The following is a 13,077-nucleotide window of genomic DNA, read 5'->3' as shown; positions in this document are numbered from 1 at the left end:
AGGTCCTTCCGTTATTTTGTTATATTGCCTGCACTTTAGCTGAAGAACCCACTCACCTAGATGCTTTATCACCAAAATTTGCTGGATTATCACAGTGTTCAATTCTAAGGATTGGAAAGGTAGTTTCAACCGCATCTTCTTCTTCTATATTGCTTATAATACATGTCTGAGAAATATTCTGAATCTGATCTAGAAAACACAGAGATGTCATTATAACAGAAATAGATTAACTAAGATATTCCGTGAAAACTACAAGAAAGTGTAGCTCAATATGTTTTATTAAGTGTGGATTCATTGGACAATTTCTGTGGTGACATTTTCAATTATTTTACAGTGAGATATACTGCATTTATAGTTTTGGAACAATGTGCAGTTTAGCTTCAGTTTTGGAGCAAAAAATATGGTACAAATTCAGCAAAACATATCACTGTAGGTCACTTATCTTGCTGTCTTCCCTGTCTTCATGCTCTGGTACATTGATATAACAAATTTAATTAACAAACAGCAGGGATATTTCAATTTTTTTCTTAATTTCTGAGTTGTCCTTACTTTTTTGCATCCTTTATGAAAGCACTTATTTGAACAATAGAATTAATATCTTCCAATCAAAAAGTGAAAATTAGAACAGCACCTATTCAGTTAAATTATTTGCTAACCAGTAATATTGTAAAATGTTTGTGCAATATTACCCAAATGCTCAAACTTTGTTATTTTGTTGTAAAACTTTTTTCTCTCTTTCTTGACATTAATATGAATTACACAGCGATACTTATGTCCACTAATCAAGCTGAATATCCACAGCTGAAAGAAAAAAAATACAATCACTGTAGCTTACTTTTCAACATTAATTACTGTAAAAATATTTTTAATTTTATTATCTCGGTTCAGTAGTAAGCATGTGGCCACTGAATTGAGATACCACGCCACATCAGTAAAATGGTTACAGTTAAAATTCTCAGTTTCTTAAATGTCACCAATATTTGGCAACCAACTTTTTTCTATTCAAAGTTTAGTTTGGGCTATACAAATTACAATAAGAATAAAGAAAAGGCCAGTCATTTTGATTGGGTTATAATGTGCAATTTAAATTCACTTTTGTTGACATTGCAACTTGCCTTTTACAATTGCAGTATAAAATAAGCAAACACTATGTATGGAAAAGGTTAATATATTTTTCTTGGAAGTCAGTATTTAAAAACTGAAAAGAGAAAAAGAGTGAACTATTTTCCATATATAATGATATTTTGGGAATTTCTTTTTTTTTAAAAGTTTTAAAAACAATTTTATTTACAAATTTAAAAACGTACAATTTCAAAAATACAGAAACAATAATAACACATAGTTTTTTACATTTGTTGTCGAATTTGGTGAGTCCTAAAAATCGTTATTGGCTAGTACTAGTCACATATTCACACCTTATCACATCCTAAGTACTAAATAATTCACAATATACTCCATTTATTTTCACGTTGGATTATAACCACTCTTCTGTTACTAATACATTCATGTTTTTTAACTAATAAACACAGAAATATTATAAATAGATAATATTAATAATAGTAGTAACAAAGAAAAGAAGATTTAAAACCTTTAATTGTAGTTAATATATTATGAATCGCTGGATATAATTTGTATCTTAGGTTCATTTATATGTTTCCCCTTTTATTGTCTACCCACTTATGCCATTTGTCCCATATCCGATAATAATCTGTATCCTCCTTCCCATTAATTTTAAGCGTAAGCCTCTCCAGTTGAGCACATTCATATGTTTTCTGAATCACAACCTGTATTGGATTTTTCCAATATTGCGCTAGTGAGATACGTGCCGCAGTTAATAAATGGATGGTCAGATATTTTACTTTAGCGGGGTAGTCCCCTTTAACTATTCCCAACAAAAATAGTTCTGGTTTCCACTCCAGTCCACTCTCTATAATTTCTTCTGTCCACGTTTTAATTTTTAGCCAATATTTCTTTATCTCAGGGCAGGTCTACCATGAATGAAAGTATGTACCAAATTTCCCTTTACATTTCCAACAGCAAGGATTGGCTGTCGGAAATATTTTGACCAATCTGGAGGGCGCCAGATGCCATCTGTACATCATTTTGTATAAATTCTCCTTGTGCGCTTCTGATTTGGTTAGTGTCAAATTTGTCTGCCAGATTTCTTCCCAGTCATCCAGATCAATGCTATAACCAAAGTTTTTTTCCCAAGCCAACATGGGATCTTTCACAATTTTCTCGGCCATTTCATATTCTAATAAATAATTATACAATTTGGAAATTGAGCTTTTCTTAGGATTTAGAAGTATTTTATCCAAATATGTAACTTTTAACTCAATTCTATATTCTTTCATGTCTTTATTGTATTTCAATTTTATTTGAAAAGATGACCAATTATCAATAGCTATCTCTTGTAATTCTAATTCCTATTTCATTTTAATTCTTCCCTCGCTATCTAATATTTGATAGTATTTAAGTTTTTTACTGATGTCCATCGTGTTTAAATGAAACATTGCCTCCATCGTTGAGAAACACCTTGGGATTTTAGTGTAATGATTCTTTCTTATTTCAGTCCAAACTTTAATTAAAGACTTTTGGAATACATGTCTGGTAAAATATAAATTGTTTTTACTATCCGGGTTCCATAAAAATGCATGCCAGCCTAGCTGTAAATCATGTCCCTCCAATTGTAAAATCCTGTTATTCCTTAAGTCAATCCAATCTTTTATCCACACTAATGCTGCTGCTCTATAATATGTCTCCCAGACAGGTAGTCCGAATCCACCCCTGCTTTTATTATCTTGTAAATAATTTGTTTTATCCTTGTTTTCTTCTTTGCCCAGATAAATATCATTACAATTTTATCTAAATCTTTAAAGAATTTTTTGTCCAGCAATATTGTGATTGTTTGAAATAAATATAATATTTTAGGTAGAACATTCATTTTAATTGTTGTTATTCTACCTAATAATGAAATTTGCATCTTATTCCAATTTTCCAAGTCCTTTTCAATCTGTTTCAGTAATTTAGTATAATTATCCTCTCGCAGGTTTAATGTTCTAGCTCTTAACCAGATTCCTAAATATTTAACTTTATTTACAATTTGTAATCCCATCTTTTCTTCCAATATTTTTGTTTACTATTTGTTATGTTTTTAACAACATTTTGTTTTTTTCCTTATTAATTTTTAACCCTGCCAATTTACCGAATTTGTCTATTTCATTTAGTAGAGCTGGTCCTGAGCCTATTGGGTCTTCTATGACAAAAAACCATATCATCTGCGAAGGCTTGTAATTTATATTCTTGGTTTTTCATTTTAATTCCTTTAATTTCCTTATTTAATCTAATTCTATCCAGAAAAGTTTCCAAAATAGTTATAAAAAGCAGAGGTGAAAGCGGACATCCCTGTCTGACCCGCTTCTTTATCTCTAATGATTTGGTAATTTCTCCATTTAACAATACATTGGCCTTTTGTGTGGCATAGATTTGCAATCAACATTTTTATGAAATTATCTTCAAAAGCCATCAAATTAATCTGCTTTTTCATAAAGTCCCAATTTAAATTGTCAAAGGCCTTTTGTGCATCTAGGAAGACCAAAGCCATTTGGCTTCCTGGATGCTTTTCATAATATTCCTATATATCTATTATTGTTCTTGTGTTATATCTGATCTGCCTCGTGGGAAGAAATCCATTTTGGTCTGGGTGAATTTTATTACTAAGTATTTTCTTTAATCTTTCTGCCATTACTGCCATAAAAATTTTGTAGTCTGAGTTTAAAAGGGATATTGGTCTGTAATTCTTTGTTTGGTTGGCATCTGTGCCCTCTTTCGGAATTAATGTTATGTATGCCTCCTTCCAAGATTCTGGTATTTTAGCATCCAATAATACCTCATTGCAAACCTTATATATTATCTCTAATATATCACCTATTTCTTTGTATAGCTCATTTGGTAACCCATCTGGGCCTGGCATTTTATTTCTTTTTTGTTTTTGAATTGCCACCTTTAACTCATCTAGAGTTATTTCTCTGTTCAACATCTCTTTTTTGTCCTCTGATATTGGATTGTTCCTTCTTTCAAGTATTCTTCCACTTTATTTAAGTCAACTGCTTCTTGTTTATAAAGATCTTCGAAGTACTCTCTTACAATTTCCTTTTTTTTCTCCTGGTCTGTCTCTATTATTCAATTGTTATCCTGTAATTGGTATATCATTCTTTTCTGATTTTCTTTTCTTAATTTATATGCCAGCCACCTTCTGGGTTTGTTTGCGTGTTCGAAATAGTTTTGTTTTGTATATAATAATTTTTTAATTAGTTCCTCTTGATCTAAAATATTCATCTCATGTTTAACTGATGCTATTTCATTTCTGATATACTCATCTCCCGGGGTTTCCATTTGCTTATTTTCCAATTTCTCTATACTTTTTGATAAAGCTTTCCGCTTCCTCTCTCTTTCCTTGTTTCTATTTGCTATATAAGCTATTGATATTCCCCTTAAATATGCCTTCATTGTATCCCATAGGTTCTGCAATGAGGTATCCTGTTTTTTATTAAATTTGAAAAAGCTGATCAATTCTTCCTTAACTTTTTGAATATATTCTTTCTCTTTAAGTACTTGGGATTAAGTATTGAAATTTTGGGAATTTCAAGCTACACGTGATACAATTTAAAAAAAAAATCATGGAAGAAGGCAATGGTCAATTATCTTGTCATTTGGAAATAGATTAATTTGAGACTTCAATAGAAGTTGTGTATGTACTATTGAACTGTGATCTAGACCAGCTCATCGGAAATCAAATATGAATTTTCTATCTAATATTATAAAAGTAAACTACAAATAGTCACATTGTGCATATACTTATTACCTGTCCATCTGCACAACCAGTGATAATCTGTTTATTTGCTTCATCAATAAAGAGACTTAAAAGAGGAAATGCTGTTTAAAAAAAAGAAGTCCTCCTTGTTATTAATGTATTATAACAAAAACTCTAGCACCACCTATAGTTCATTTAAAACTGTTCTATAATACAAGCAGTCCCCCCGATTAAGACCAACCATTCCTAAATTTGCCTTTAACCTGAATCTGCACAGAAGTCAAAACAAATAAAAAGAGACTGCCCATGTCTAAAAATGGCAGACTGTGCTATTCTTCCTCAAGTAAACACACTGCTGATGTTTTCATGAATTGCTGAAAATAGCTATAAATTAAGAATGTGCAACTTCAGAGGTTTGAATATCACACTATTCAAACTCATATTAATAGCGAACTCACTTGTTTTGCAAAATTATGCTGCAGACAAAAGCATGGGTTAAGAACTTAATTTCTTATGTTTTTTGCCTTCCCCTACTTCACAGCTTCTCCATTTCAACTTCTCTCTCCAGAAGCTGCCTCTCAAAAATTTTCAGAGGCCTTTAGCTTGAATACTTTATTTATTTTATTATTTTATTTTATTTATTATATACACATACATACACATCTTATTCCCAGAGATTCTTCATTCCCATGCAATGAATCTTTATGCTTCATATCCTTGCAATGAATTTCTTATGGATAGGAGTACTGTTGAATGGTTAGCTGCAGCATATATATGCTAGCAATAACACTAGCATATATTGTTTTATAAAATGAACATAGGTTGGTAATGAATCATATGCATCTCAACCCTACCTGTTATTACTGCTGATTGATATATTAGCAATCCAATACAGTAATCCCAGACCTTTTGAAAAAAAAAAACATGAGATTAAATGATCAGTTTACAGCACCATGAAAACAACCAATGTGATGCCCTGTAAACAATATACAAGCCAAAATTTCAAATAAATTATTCACTATGTTTCTAGCACTTCTAATCTATGGAATTAAAGATAGCTTCTGGTGTTTAGAGAAAATTACACCTACAATTCACCTAAAAGGCTTACATTCTCATGACAATAAAATATCATTATCCTTCAACCAAACATAAAACAACAAATTTTTCAGAGGAGATTTGCTCTACACTCTTAAAATCTAATAAGTTTTCAAATGATTTCACAGAAATACAGAAAACAAGCAATACGGAATGACCAGAAGTTAATGATATTTGTTAACATTATATAGTTCAGGTTTGTAATACTCTTCCTAATACGAATTCCTTTTCATAATGCTTATTCCTCTGATTTAAAAATCTCCATTTTATAATATTTAAGTGTTTTTACTTTTATAAGTCTGCAATCAAACAGATTTTAAAAAAAGAGAAACATGGCCTTACTTTAAAACTTCTATCTTCTGAAATCGATATAAGTATATTTTTCTCCCAAGTACAAAATTCAGCAGCAGTTACTGGTGCTAGATGGCCTTCTAGTTCAGCAATTATTGCTTCATCCTGACATCAATACAGGGGGAATGTAAATGGCATTTAAAATGTTAAATTTGACAGAATTTGATTATTTATAACATTTTAATAGATAGGTGTGAAAAATTCTGATGCTAATATGGTCACAGACAAATTTAACAACCTTGATTGATTTAATCAAACTTAATAAAATTTCAAAGCCACCTTACATATACGAGAGAAAAAAAATCCCTCAACCTTATATCATATCTCCAAGCAAAGTCACTGAACCACAATTTTGCTTTAGTTATCACTTCCATTAAATATGAAATGAAATTCTGTAGCTACTTTTAGGCTTCTCCTCCATGTCTTCTGTGTTACCCTTACCCTCAATTTTAATATTAGATCTAATTTCATTATATATCTAGTTAATTTCAAACTACTTACAAAAGCTTTGTATCATTCACATTTAAATTAAATCAAAATAATTCACAGCTTAGTTGTTGGAGTGCAGATGTCTCATGGTGGTGTTTCTAGATGTAACACCCCCACTGCTAGCAAGTTTGGATTTACCCCATTTATATACAGTAGCTTTATCTGTCAGTGTTGATGGGGGGGGGGGTGCTATTCTCCTTGATAGTTTTTGATCAATGATTATTGAGCTTCCAGCAAGCAATCAAGAGCACAAAAACCAAGATGACACTGATCTATATAATTTACATCATATTCTAAGTAGTATATAGGCTAATTACATAATATTTTATAATAATCAGAATGAGGATAAAGAGGGTGTCATCTTGTATTATTTCCCTTAGACTTTAATTTGCCACAAAGGCACAAATAACAAGCAAATTACACATAGGCATTAACTAATCAAAGGCATGGATGATCTGTAACCTACTCAATGTTATTGTTACAGTGTGATTCTTCTTCTCTCAACATGTGGAAGTCTGAATAAGTTTATTATCTTTATCCTTGAATAAAGCAACATAATCAGAGATAATCTGACTTGTAGTTCATAGTTTCCTTTCGACTGAGGAAGGATATTACGTAACAAAGTGGGTCTGGCTTATATTGTGAAGCTGGCACTTTGATCCTGCTTATACAAAAGATGAGAAAATATGCACTGTCAAGCAAGCAGTTTTATTGTTCTATGGGGTTGCAAAGATTATTGGGAATGCCTCCTACTATTACCACATTGTCTGTTACTTTGAAAAAAAACCCTCTTCTTTTACAAAATGATAAAAAACAGCTTTCAACTTTTGCTTATTGTATGAAACAGCATATGTAAATGAATTATTTACATATACTGTTTCATAGAATTTATAAAGTATTTATTTTACAAACTGTGTATGCAATAGAACTGTGAAAAACATTTTAAAATGAACCTACAGTAGAGCTGTGAAAAGCATTTGGAATGGAAGCTTTGTCAATTACATTGCTCAATATTTTCCACTACACTAAAGCAGTGGAATCCGCTGGAGGGTAGGATGCAAAGGCTATTCGAAAGCTCTGTGGGCGTAAACACTAGTGGGAATTCCAGTGGAAGCCATTTCTAATATGGTTTTACCTTTGCATTTAGCACGTAGATTCGATTACCAGCACATACTGCCACAGTCTGATCATCTGGACTAAAGCGAACATAAAGCACCATCCCCAGAAGGGTTCCTATCACAGTACCTTGTGGCATTAACCCTGCCGTAATTGAAACAAATCATTAAATTATTAAAAATAATTCCATCAACTGAAGGGTCAACAATGATAAGTAAGTAAACAAATATCCTAATATCATACAAATGTTCTGAAAAGATTAATAACGTAGTTATATCTTAAAGAACTTCTTGCAACATCCTATTTGACTTCTCAGAGTATGGCCCACTGAGGTCAGTCAATTTATACTATATCCCGGTAAGTGGATTGAGAGGTACAACTAAAGCAGCTAAATTGTTCATGTTGCCCTTCCAGACTTATGCAAAATGGGTAGAAATTCAAGAAAAATTCAAATCTGCACATTGCATACAAACATGACTTTGAATTTATATTATTATTATTATTATTATTATTATTAATTATTATTATTATTATTATTATTATTATTATTATTATTATTATTATTATTATTATTATTATTATTATTATTATATTTGTTGTTGTTTCCTAGTATGATTTATAGTACCTATGACTACTTCTAAGTGTTATACCTATGATTCTTGACGTATTATCTTGAGAGCAATTGCACCAAAACAAATTCCTTGTATATCCAATCACACTTGGCCAATAAAGTATTCTATTCAGAGGTGGTATTCAGCAGGTTCTGACCACTTCTGGAGAACCGGTAGTGGAAATTTTGAGTAGTTTGGAGAACCGGCAAATCCCACCTCTGACTGGATATTTTACAGTATCCTTCTCCTGCCACGCCTACCAAGCCATGCCCACAGAACCGGTAGTAAAAAAATTGGAATCCCACTACTGATTCTATTCTATTCTATTCTGTTCTGTTCTGTTCTGTTCTGTTCTAAAAATAATACAGAGAGTATTTGAGTTATAACTATTCATTCAGCAACCATCTGAAATTACAACACTGAAAAGAGTGGCTTATAATGGTCCTCACGCTTCTGACTGTAGCAACAACCTCATAGTGATGTGGTCAAATTCAGGTGCTTGGCAAGTGGCATATATTAATGACAGTTGCGTTGTTCTGGAGTTTTGTGATCACCATTTGTGACCTACCCAAGTGGCTTCAGCAAGCAAAGTCAAGGAGGGAAATCAGATTTGCTTAACAACTATATATTCACTTAAGAACTGCAATGATTCACTTTATAACTGTGACATAAAAGTCAAAAAATTGAGTAAAATTCATTTTAACAATTGGTTCGGTCTCAATTGTGGTCATAAGTCATCTATCAAGGACTACCTATAACCATGCATGAAAATAAAGACTGATTTATAGTATATTTGTATACTATTATATCAGTCACTTTTCTCTGAATTCAACCTACATTTGTATTCTGGTATCACATACAGTATAGTACACTCAGAAATTGTAATTTGAAGAGATAAAACTTAACATTAATTTCTAGAAGGAACTAAGCATTACAATTAAAGGAGATGAACATTCAAATTTGACCTTCCATTACAGGAGAAAGCAAAACATTTTAACTTTGGACACATTTAATAATATTTTTGAAGCATGAATTCAGAAGTTAATAAGAGTGCCTTCCTCTATAGATAAGACTATAAACCTTATAAGGTTTATACTAATTCAGTTATTTCAACCACGTATCTCAATGTATTCCAATTATCTAAGTGAAGCATTCAGTTTTATGTATTAAAATTTTCTTTTTGGATTATGATTTGAACAAAACCTATTCAATACTTATGTTTTGTTCAAATCATAATGCAAAAAAATGTAATCTATTTTCCATTGTAAAGAAGTCCAAAGCATATTGAATGTATCCCCAAAAGCTAACCTTCTAGCACCTTCTTTATACATTCATCCAGATTCCAAACTATCACATAATCTTGTGAAGCAGAGCAAATAAGGAGAGGATCAACTTTGGTCCCAAATGCCAGTGCAGTAATCGTGTGATGATGACCTATTAAACGCAATGGCTGAACAACAACATCATTTTGGTTATTTTAAGGCGGATGCAGTGCACAAAATCAAAAAGTGTAAATTTCTTTTGAAATGTTCTTCATAGATCTTAAGGTAAAATATACAGTATAGATAAAATCATATTAGATACAGCAGTTTGCTTTATTGTTCCACACTCACATTAGTTTTTTAAGACTGCCCTGAAAAAGTAGGGATTCTTCACAGCAGATTGGGGATCATGTGGTAGGCAAGCATATCTGACCACTACTGAATTCAACTCTCAATTAAAAGACAACTATAGGTAGTCCTCGACTTACGACCATCATTGAGCCCAAAATTTCCATTGCTATGCAAGATGGCTGTTAAGTGAGCTTTGCCCCATTTTATAACCTTTGTCACAGTTGTCAAGTGAATCACTGTATTTGTTAAATTAGTAACACACTTGTTAAGTGAATCTGGCTTCCCCATTGACTTTTCTTGTCAGAAGGTCACAAAAAGGTGATCACATGACCCTGGGACATTACAACCCTCATAAATAATGCCACTTGGCCCAATATCTTAATTTTGACCACGCGACCATGGGGATGCGGCAATGTATGTGTGAAAAACAGTATAAGTCACTTTTTTCAGTGCCATTATAACTTTGAAAGGTCACTAAAGTTGTAAGTTGAGGACTACCTGTACACTAACCTAAGCCTTCCCTAGCAAACATCAGTCTAGAATAAGCTTTAAGCAGGCAAAGTTCCAAAATAAGAGGAAAAAAAATAAGGAAATATTTTCTCTGTAACATTCTGTATGTGTGTGGGGGGGAGGGGGAGGGAATTGTAAAAAATAAAAATGGGAGGAAATGGAAATATGGGCAGGTTCACAAGTAATAGATAATGATGGCTGAACCCCTGTAAAGTTCTGTGAATGTGGCAGGGCAGTCATAGGATGAAAACTTCATCTGGAATTGCACTAAGTAATCTAACATTAGGCAAACACAAAACTATGTTGCATTTTTGCCATAATAAGTAGATGATAGTATCCCTTTAAATATGAAAAGTGTACTTTACGTCATCACTGGTATCATATTTGCTGTTCCTGGACATGTGCTTTTAACCACTTCTATATTCATTTCAAAAGGATTAGCACAAGTGGTGCTTGCGGACTGTTTTCCCTAAAATGTTACTTTCAGCACTAATGCCCACAAAGAAATTGGTATTTAACCTGATGGTTAGGCTCATCACTCATATTCCAAATACAAAGTTCATTTCCATTTAAGGGAAAAGCACAGTAATGGAGGCTACAAGCCAGCTGAACATGTGATTCTGGCACTTTCGATCTAAATACTTGTTTTTCAAGAACAATGCTGCTGCTGCTATATCCATCTTCAATGGAGCAGAGGTCCATGAGGTTTTCCATAGTATACCTGAGACATAACAAATTGAATATAATTACATCACTCAATATATTTAGAGGTACTTTGTATTTACATATTGTTCAAAATATTGTGTACAATACTTTAACCTTAGTAAAAGTAGTCAAGGGTCTAGTTTAGTCTCCCAAACTTATAAAAAATGAATAATCATAATTTAAATCATTTTAAGATAAAGTGAATGATACAATCTATTTAAAATATGAATTTATATTAATGTTACAGTAAAATGTGCAATTTCATTGGATAAGTATGAGGGACTGCAGACAGAGGCAGGAGTTAGAATTTCTGAACTCTAAATAACAACAATTCTATTAAATACAATGATAGGGATTGTTGTGAAACAACCCTTGCTGCTTTAAAATAAAGTTTTAAAAGTCATTATAAAAGTACAAATCATATTATATATGGAAACCTAGACTTATAATAATCCTTTAAATACCATTTGAACATTTCAGATATTATCAGTTGTGATGTGGAAAACAAATATATATTACTGGTTTTAATTTGTTCCTGGTCAGAAAGAGGATATTAGAAAACATAACAAAAAAATGCTGCAGCAACGAGCTGGCATTCATGCAGATCTTTTTAAACAAGGCAAGGAGGTATCTCACCAGGCTCAATGTTGCCTTGCAACTACAATTCTTATGGTCCTGGCAGGATCACGTTTTCTTGAAGTACCATGAAGTAAGCTTATTTAAGGCTTGCTACCTTGAATCCAGCCAGATTGGTTTATATATAATGCTTCCAGATCTTGCAAATGTCTAGTCAACCGCAAAACAACAAAGAGCTCCCTTATATCATTATATCCCTTATATATCCCTTATATATCATTGCTGCTAATCCAATAGTTCTCTGGATTTTGATAGGTCAGATCAGGTACCTCTAAAATACATTTATTTGTTGTTTTAGTTTTGCAAGCTGCTTCAGCTCGGATAGTTCTGCTTTGCTATCGTGGAGAAACCAAACCAGTTGGATTGCACACTGGCTTTTCTGTGAGAAAGAGGTCCACGAGAGAAAGAATCCTGGGGAAGAACTGAACTTCGTCCAGACTTTCTCCCGCGAGGATTCCACGATTAACAGTGGGGCGTGAAATATCCACGACCATGGGGGACTGGGATGAAACGGAATCACGATCGAGTACAATACAGATCCCAGCCGCGAGGCAGCCCGGTCGCCAAATATGCAGCGCGCCGCACTTTTTTCAGTGTGGCGGCAAATCAACCCGCGAAGACGTCAATCCCAAAGCAGCCTCTTGCTCGGGGGAATAAAAAAAAAATCCTCGATATTATCTTTACCGCGCGTGGCTGCCACGAGTGTTGCTCGCAGGCTCCTGTGTGCGAGATTAGGAGGTGAATGTAAATCTTTCCCAGCTGGAAGGTGACGGCCGCCTGGTTTCCTAGGCAGCAACGATGCTTACGGCAAAGCCTCGGAGCCAATTCTAGACGTTGCTTTTCGTCTTCGTGTGAGTTTCGTTCAAGCAGTTCCGAAGAGCCGGGAAGGATTGCGCTGTTCTGTATGGGATGGAGATCCTTTTCTCCTTCCTTTTCCAACCGGTCTTTAGGGGTAATATGCCAAGCTCAAAACCGATATGTGGGCGATTTATCTATCTCATTTTCCTGGAGAGAATTGTATTTTTGAAAGTTTGCCTGCAAGTTCAGAATTGATAAATTGCCACCTGTTTAGATTATGAATGATTCCAGAAAAATAACTGTCTTCTTAAAGAACAAATAATCAAGAACAAAATGATTG

The 13,077-nt window shown here is 33.1% G+C and overlaps 1 protein-coding gene across 3 annotated transcripts in view; it reads right to left on the bottom strand.

Moving 5' to 3' along the window:
• Positions 1–12,132, bottom strand: part of WDR27 (WD repeat domain 27) — a 72,401-nt gene extending 60,269 nt beyond the window's left edge. For all 3 annotated transcript variants that reach the window (XR_015750112.1, XM_087968256.1, XM_087968266.1), the window contains exons 1-9: positions 11,940–12,132; positions 11,118–11,319; positions 9,784–9,925; positions 7,884–8,008; positions 6,251–6,364; positions 5,668–5,719; positions 4,865–4,935; positions 690–801; positions 57–189 (exon numbers count right to left, since the gene is read on the bottom strand). Coding sequence is in view for 2 of the 3 variants with exons in the window: in XM_087968256.1 (XP_087824382.1) it covers positions 57–189; positions 690–801; positions 4,865–4,935; positions 5,668–5,719; positions 6,251–6,364; positions 7,884–8,008; positions 9,784–9,925; positions 11,118–11,312 (944 nt within the window). In the remaining variant the exon portion in view is untranslated. The remainder of the gene's footprint in view (positions 1–56; positions 190–689; positions 802–4,864; positions 4,936–5,667; positions 5,720–6,250; positions 6,365–7,883; positions 8,009–9,783; positions 9,926–11,117; positions 11,320–11,939) is intronic.
• Positions 12,133–13,077: the final 945 nt, after the last annotated feature.

The sequence above is a fragment of the Notechis scutatus genome, chromosome 1 (assembly GCF_049901735.1).
Source record: "Notechis scutatus isolate UNSWTSFEM ecotype Mainland chromosome 1, rNotScu1.2, whole genome shotgun sequence".
Classification (NCBI taxonomy): Eukaryota; Metazoa; Chordata; class Lepidosauria; order Squamata; family Elapidae; genus Notechis; species Notechis scutatus.
The sequence above is the reverse complement of the archived record's forward strand: the minus strand, read 5'-3'. Positions and strand labels throughout refer to the sequence as shown.